An 8083-nucleotide genomic window follows, 5' to 3' on the forward strand; every position below is an offset into this window, starting at 1 on the left:
AATTTCTTTAGCACATGGATATACAGCTGTCTATCATTTTGTTGAAAAGACCATTTTCCCTTTTGAATTTCCTTAGTTCTCTTATTGAAAGTCCATTTACCATAAATTTGTAGGCATATTTCTAGCCTAGAATTGGTGTTTGAATAAAACCTAAAGGAGTCAAACTAATGTTTTTATGTGGATATCTAGTACATCTGGATCAGCATACTTTAATAGAGAGACTGTAACTTAGCTTTCAATATTTTCTAGTTCTCATTGAATTTTATTTCTTTAGCTTATTACTTATGTATGTTTTATTTTTAAATTTATAAATGTTTGTTTTCACTCTTATTTTTTGTTATTGAATATTGGATCCTGTGCAGAGCAGCCACACTATGAACCTGCCTGCATGTTTTATGGTTTCTTCCTCCTCTTTCGTGCCTGGAAACCAGTTTTACATACCTCCCTGCTAATTCCTCTAAGAATTTCAACATATGTATGTTTTCTTTGATCCATCACTTCTCAGCTTTCATTGCAGGAGGGTGTTGAAATGTTGTTTGACATATTGCTGGAATCACAGCCCTGCTTTTGTTTCTTATGCCCTGACCCTCCAACTTGGTGCTAAATTTTACTAGGAGGATTTTATATCTTCCCATTTTCCCCTTCAGACTTCCTTTCAGTGGTCAAAAAAAAAGAGCACCACATTCCAAAGTATGTGCTTCGTATTCCAATTGATTTGTGAAATTTGATGACATGGAATTAGCTCGGAGACTGCTTTTTATTTTGCAATAAGAGAAGCCCTAGACTCCTGTTTTCTCCTTCATGATGTTAAAGGTGCTTACTCAGGTAGAAGTAAAACAGATCTCAAATGTCATTTACCGGTTTCCCTGAGAAGACCTTTGGATCACGTCAGAGTGAGTTCAGCTGCCAGACATTTATGTGAGCAGCATTCTTTACAGAAATAAAAACCCTAGCCGGAGTCAGTGGAAAGAGGTGAGAGATCTGAGGAAATAGCCCCTTGGAGAAACATTTCAGGAGAAGAAGAGCATCATGGAATGTCAGAGCTACAAAGGCCTTTACTTATAATAACACCCACACTTTATTTCATGGTAGAGGAATTGAGCAACAGGAAGAAATGCCAGTTGCCTAAGTACATTTCAGCAGGGACAGAATCAGGAGTAAAACCCAGACCCCTTCATTTTCTTCTTTTTTTCTTTTTTCTTTCTTCTGTTATGACATTTTCCCATACTGTGAAGTTATCCCCCAGTAGTTCTGTTGAGGAGTTTGATGAATGAGACCATAGCTTTCCTTCCCTCATCTAGCATTTCCCAAGATTTCTTTTTTAAATCAAACTTTTAATCTTAAAAAAAATTCATTTATTTTAATTTTTTACTTATTGATTTTAGAGAGAAACAGAGAGACAATGATTTGTTGTTCCATTTATGTATACATTAATTGTTTACTTTTTGTATGTGCCTGGACCAGAGATCAAACCCACAACCTTGGCATATCCATATGATGCTCTAACCAACTGAGCTAACCTTTTAATATTTTAAACGAGTTCTTTAATTTTAATTAATTCATAAACCTTACTGTGACAGACTGTAAGATGACCTAAATGATCTCTGCCCTCTGGTATTCAGACTGGCTTCTTTCACTTAGCAGCTCAATCATTTTTAAACTGCTTAAAATTTTAATATGATTTAAAAATAAACTATGAGGCTCTGAATGCTGTGAAGTTATCAAACACTGTTTGATAACGTACTACTCATTCCCAAGTGTCTCTCTTCTAAAAGTCTTCTTCTGAAGAAACCAGAAAGACTAATCAGAAAGGATATATGCACTCCTATGTTCATTGCAGCACAATTTACAATAGCTAAGATTTGGAAACAGCCTAAGTGCCATCAGCAGATGAGTGGATTAAAAAACTTTGGCACATCTACACAACAGAATACTATGCTGCTATAAAAAGGAAGGAACTTTTACCATTTGCAACAGCATGGATGGAACTGGAGAGCATTATGCTAAGCGAAATAAGCCAGTCGGAGAAAGATAAATATCACATGATCTCACTCATGTGTGGGATATAATGATCAACATAATTTGATGAACAAGAATAGATCCAGAGACAAATGGTAGGGGAGGGGAGGGTTAGAGAGCAACCAAAGGACTTGTATGCATGCATATTACCATAACCGATGGATACAGACACTGGGGTGGTGGGGGCTTGCCTGGGGTGGGAATGGCTGGGGTGAGGAGGGGTGGTCAATTGGGAAAAAGAAGACATATGTAAAACTTTAGACAATAAAAATGTCTTCTTCCTGGGAGAGTGAAACTCAAGAATGAGATGGAGATCAAGATTGGCTTGAGTCTGGAATGTCTGCGGTGCTGTCTGTTACTGCTTTGTTTCAACATATATGCTATTTTGAAGCTGCCACTTGATGCAAACAGTTTTGTCCCATCAATTACATATCCTGTGGGCTGGTGGAGCTGCAGAATCCACAAGCAAGCACCTGCCTCCAGGTCAAGGGAGGGAGCAGTGATTCGTTTCCTCCCCTACATCCCCCAAAACATAAGCAGTGAGAGAAGAGGTGCAGCCCTGCTTCTTCAGAACCTCCTTAATCTGGGGGTTACACAGCTACTCAGCTTGCACATTCTCTGAGTGTCAAGTAAAAGGGAGAGGAACAAATCCCTATGAGAATCCCAGATGGGACAAGTTGCTGGTAGCCCACTACCAGGGAAAAAGCTTCATGTCAGATTTAGGAATTCTGCTTTTGGCCCACCTTGTGCCAAAGAGCATCAATCAGCAATGCAGCTCTTCTGTGCCCTAAGCCCCGTGTGTGCTGTTATCCTGCTGGGCCTTCTGTGGCTCTATGACAAGGCACTGTTTGGGTTCCTTTGGTGATATACTAGTTTGTGAACCTGAAAACATATTTTTATTTTTCAAAGTCAGTGTGTCATCCATCGCCTGCTGGATAGTAAGCAGAACGCCTTATGGAGAACTCGTTGCCAAAATATCACATGTTGTCTCTGGGAGAAAATGAAATCAATACCTTGTTAATTATAAAATGATTGATTCCATGGTCAGTAATGACTTTTAATCAGTAGCATGTCACAGTTATGAAATATACACATGTAATACAGAGCAAGAGTCAGGGGAGAAGATAGTAAAATGAAAATAGTAAAAGCCTCTCACTGAACGCAGAAGGACTGCAGAACACAATGCTTAAGAGCTGCTGCTGCAAAGCAGACTCCCTGCATTCTACTCCACACTCCACCTCTGATTGGCTGGCTGGCCTTGGGCACAGTTGTCTTGTATAGGTCGCTGGGCTAATGATAGAGCTCACATACCAGGTTCTTAAAAACATTAAATTAGTTGATATATAAAATTGCTTGGCTAAATGCTTAGCATATAGAAAAACTTTGATAAACATTAGCTATAGTTATGACTATTGAATCAAGTATTTATATAATAATATATCAGCAATTTTTTCTCCTTAAGTACATAACTGATAGAAATGTATGTACATGTGTACTGCAAATATACAGGTTAATGTTTGTTAGCGTTTTATTTGTAATAGCCAATAGAATCTCAACAATCAAAGAGTCAGTCAATGAACTATACATATTCCACAAATACATTTTCATGAGAAATATTTTTGTAATATTCAATATTTTCATATATAGAAGTTACATTTAGGACAAAGGAAGATTGCAGCAATGGGGAGAAAAATCTTTTGGTACAGGTGCTGGAACAATTGGATAAGCACATAGAAATAATAAATAAAATGTGACCTCTACCACACGCCTTATGCAACAAAATCAATTCCAGTAGACTTTGAATCTAAATGCCAAAGACAAATGATAAATCTTCTGGAAGATAAAGGAGGAGAAATTTTTCATGCCTTAGGAATAGGGAAAAGTTTTTTTGAAAGAAACAAAAACATAAACTATGGAAAAACACTTAACAATAAATCTGACTGCATTAAAATTAAGAATTTCTGAATAATTCAAAACATCATCTAATTGTGTAAAGTTCAGCCACAAACATTTGAAATGTGAATACATATTACTGTCAAAGGGCTCATCCAGAATAGAAAAACAAATCATTAGAAATGGCATCAGTAATTATGGAGGCACAAATTAAATTCCAGGAAATTATGACTAAGCACCATGCCACAAAATGACTAAACATAATTTATATATTTTTTAAAGACTGATAAAGTTATGGAGCAGGGGAAACTTCAGTGTTACTGGTAGATATTTAAGTTGACTTAGAGTGTTTGGCATTATCTAACGAAGTGGAAAGTAAGCATTTCCTGTGAGTTAGCAATTTTGCTCTTAGTTTACAGATTTGGTAGAAATGGATGCACATGTGTATTGCAAGATACATTAATAAATATTTATTGTGGCTTTATTTGTAATAGCCAAGACTGGAAACAGCCTAAATATCCACAATTAGTAGAAAGCATAAATAAGTTTTGTTGTGCTCATATAATCTTATAATAGTGAAAATGTGAACTATAAATATATGAAACTATAAATATATGAAAATTAGGACTGGATTTTATGCTCATAATATTAAATAAAAGCAGCCCAGACACAAAGTATTCATTGTATAATTTGCATATCCATAAAGTTCTATAGCAGACAGAACTAAATAAAGTGTTTAAATGATATGTTTTTTGGTGATAAAATTAAGAAAAGTAATGAAAGAGTGCCATAATCATAGGTTTGTAATGACTTTGGGAAAGGGGTATTTCCAGGGCATCATGGATAAGAGGTGATAAGGGAGGGCTTCTGTATGAGTTGGTGAAATTCTGTTTCTTGACTTAAGTAGAAATTTCCAGATAGCTCTCGAACTGCTAGGAAATTTTTTGAATCTCAAAGATGCCTTTATGGGGAAAATGGAATAGAGAGTTGATACAATGTTTAAGTAGTTTGATGGAAAATATGGAGAAAGGAGGCCAACATATATAACAGCTAAGAACATGGAGCTGGAGTCAAAATTGGATTTAAGTCCTGGCTCTTCAGTGATCTTGGGCAATATACCGGTAAAGCCCCCACTCTTTGAAGACTATCAGGAGAATCTTGTGATCAATAAGGCTGATTTTATTAAAGTTACAGTAAATAAGGATACCACCTGGGTAGTATTAGTAGCGTTTTAAAAGGTGAAGTCAGAGAGGAGTTTTCAAACAGTTCCAGGACCTTAGGGTAAGTCTCACAAGACAGAAATTGGGTAGAAAATTGAGCAGAATCTGAAAAATCGCTGAAGTGGGTGGGGAGAGCAAGGTGCAGACCTTAAAGTGGTGTTGATAAGTCAGCTGTTTTAGTTGGATCACAACCTTATGTTCTGGGAGCTGACAGCCAGCAAGGAAATGGGAACCTCATGGTGCAGGCAGCTCAGAAACTATTGTTTGGTTTAGTGTTATTGAACAGAGGTTTAGGAAAATAATGTCTGGTCTACATATCATTTAATAATGGAAATAACGTTGATTTCAGTTCTCAGTACTCATGCTTTTTAAGCCATAGTACCTTTATCTTTGAAATGCAAGTTGTGAATGTTAAATAAGATAATACAGGGCTATATTGAATAAAATATGTGCATTTTGATGCCAGCATCAGAGAACCCATGTTCTGGTATTAGACTGCCCAATTCCAAATCCTGTTTCATCACTTCCTAGCTTGTCTCCTTCAGTGGATTGCAAATGTTTAAAATAATCTTTACCTACCTTATAATTAGAATGTAAAAACCCATATTTTGATATTGGATTGCTAGTACATAAATAGAAGTGACTGAAATCAAAATGTGTGTGCTTGTCTAACCCCACTATTAACAATCATTGTTTTATTTGCAGAATGACATGAATTACATAGCATCCAGTGGACTTCTATTCAAAGATGGCAAAAAGCGGATTGATTACATTCTGGTTTATAGAAAGTCAAATATACAGTTTGACAAAAGAAACACATTTGAAAAGAACCTCAGGGCAGAAGGCTTGATGTTGGAAAAGGAGGTAGGTGTTTTAATAATCTTAATTGTGTCATATAATATGCTGAAAGAAAGATGTTCTTTTAGGTTTTAGTATGAAAAGTGTGTAGCACATGGCTTTATAAAATGTATAGTTATTTTCTCCCAAATAAAAAAGAAATACCTACTATGTATGGTCTATTTAAATTTGTATTCCTTTTATACTCTGTGCCTTTCTGTAAATTTATTTTTTTCAAAGTGAATAACAGTTATTACATTTTTTTAAATTGAAGGTGAAATAATTATCTACTTATATAAAAACCATGGGTGGTGTTCGTCACATACAGACAAACAGCCATGACCTAGCAGAAGGAAGTCAGTCCTACAGGGGTTGTCTTGGCAACGGCTGCGCCCTCCCCTCAGCTGTTTCCCGGAGCTGTTTCCTGTAAGGGCAGAGTTTGAGGCAGGAACCCGCCCTGGGAGCATGGAGGCAGATCTTTATAAAGTCTGCCGTGACAGCATGGGGTGAACCTGAGTGGGGTGGCTGAAAGGCTTAGAAAAGACAGACAAGAGAATGAAAGCCAGGTCTCGGTGGGACACTGCTTCTCTGAGAGACAGTGACCACGCCCATAGCCATGCCTTTATTTTATAGCAGATGCTATGAAACAAAGTAAGGGCGTGACCAAGATGTTTACAAACATTCTCCTGGGTTTCAATCCTACTCAACTACATGCGCCCTGAACTCTATCAAGCCCACATCACTCAGGCACGTGGGGCCACGTGTTCAGACCATAGGTTCAAGCTTACAATTACAACTGTTGGCTATAATTGTGCTGGGAGGGCCCTGCCCTCCAAGCTGGGACTTGCACGTGGCAATGAGAGGACTGTGCCCTCTCATCAGTCCAAGGCTTGAAACTGTCCAAAACACTGTAGCGGCTCTGCACAATAAAGTCTTAATTCTATTTCTTTGTTACTAATGTTGTGGCCCCACCCCATAACAAAGAAACAAAGGAAAATTTCCCCATCGAATTTCTGAATAGTATTACTCCTTCGGGAATGCCTTGTCATAAATTAAAATTGAAAGTGGGTGCAATCATCATGCTATTGAGAAATCTCAATAGTAAATGGGGTCTTTGTAATGGCACCAGATTTATTATCAAAAGATTACAACCTAACATTATCGAAGCTGAAGTATTAACAGGATCTGCAGAGGGAGAGGCTGTTCTGGTTCCAAGAATTAATTTGTCCCCATCTGACACTGGCCTCCCATTTAAATTGATTTGACGATGGTTTCCCATGATGCCAGCATTTGTGATGACTATTAATAAATCACAAGGACAAACTCTAGACAGAGTAGGTATGTTCCTACCTGAACCCGTTTTTGCACATGGTCAGTTATATGTTGCTTTCTCTCGAGTTTGAAGAGCATGTGATGTTACAGTTAAAGTTCTAAGTACTTCATCACAAGGGAAATTAGTCAAGCACTCTGAAAGTGTTTTCACTCTTAATGTACAGGGAGATATTAGAATAAATTAAATCTCTTTATCAGTCATTGTTTGCATCACTGTTGTTTTCATATCATGTTTTTGTTGTTTTCATATCATGTTTTTGTTGTTTTTATATCATGCCTCTGCTGTTGTTATATCCTTTTGTTACTGTTTATTAATAAATTTATATATGATTTTCATATATATTTTACTAATTTCCTTTCATCTCTCACATTTCTATTATAGAGAAAGGGCAAATAGCAATATTAAAATATCTCTGCTAATTAATTCCTTTTTTTTTTTTTTTAGCAGTGCACGAGGGTTTCTTGTTCTCTGCATCCTCGCCAGCACTTGTTTTTTTTTTTTTCGCTAAAAGTATTACAAAGGGTATTACATAAGTGTCCTTTATTCCCCCCCACCCTTGACAAGCCCCTGCCCTCCCTTACCCCCCAGTGTCTTATGTCCATTAGTTATGGTTATATGGATGCATACAAGTCCTTCGGTTGATCTCTTACTCCCCTCCCTCCTGTCCCCCAACCCTCCCTGGCCTTCCCACTGCAGTCCGACAATCAGTTTGAGGCAGCTCTGCCACTGTATTTATTATTGATCAAAAGTTTGTAATGGTCTTAATTATCCAGAAAGAGTG

General features: G+C 37.1%; 1 protein-coding gene across 1 annotated transcript in view; it reads left to right on the plus strand.

Moving 5' to 3' along the window:
- ANO3 (anoctamin 3) overlaps window positions 1-8083 on the plus strand; it is a 129697-nt gene that overhangs the window by 12631 nt on the left and 108983 nt on the right. The window contains exon 2 of the mRNA XM_006091589.3: window positions 5838-5996. Coding sequence (XP_006091651.1) covers window positions 5844-5996 — 153 coding nt within the window. The 5' untranslated portion in view covers window positions 5838-5843. The remainder of the gene's footprint in view (window positions 1-5837; window positions 5997-8083) is intronic.

This window comes from Myotis lucifugus, unplaced genomic scaffold (genome assembly GCF_000147115.1).
Source record: "Myotis lucifugus unplaced genomic scaffold, Myoluc2.0 scaffold_92, whole genome shotgun sequence".
Lineage (NCBI taxonomy): Eukaryota > Metazoa > Chordata > Mammalia > Chiroptera > Vespertilionidae > Myotis > Myotis lucifugus.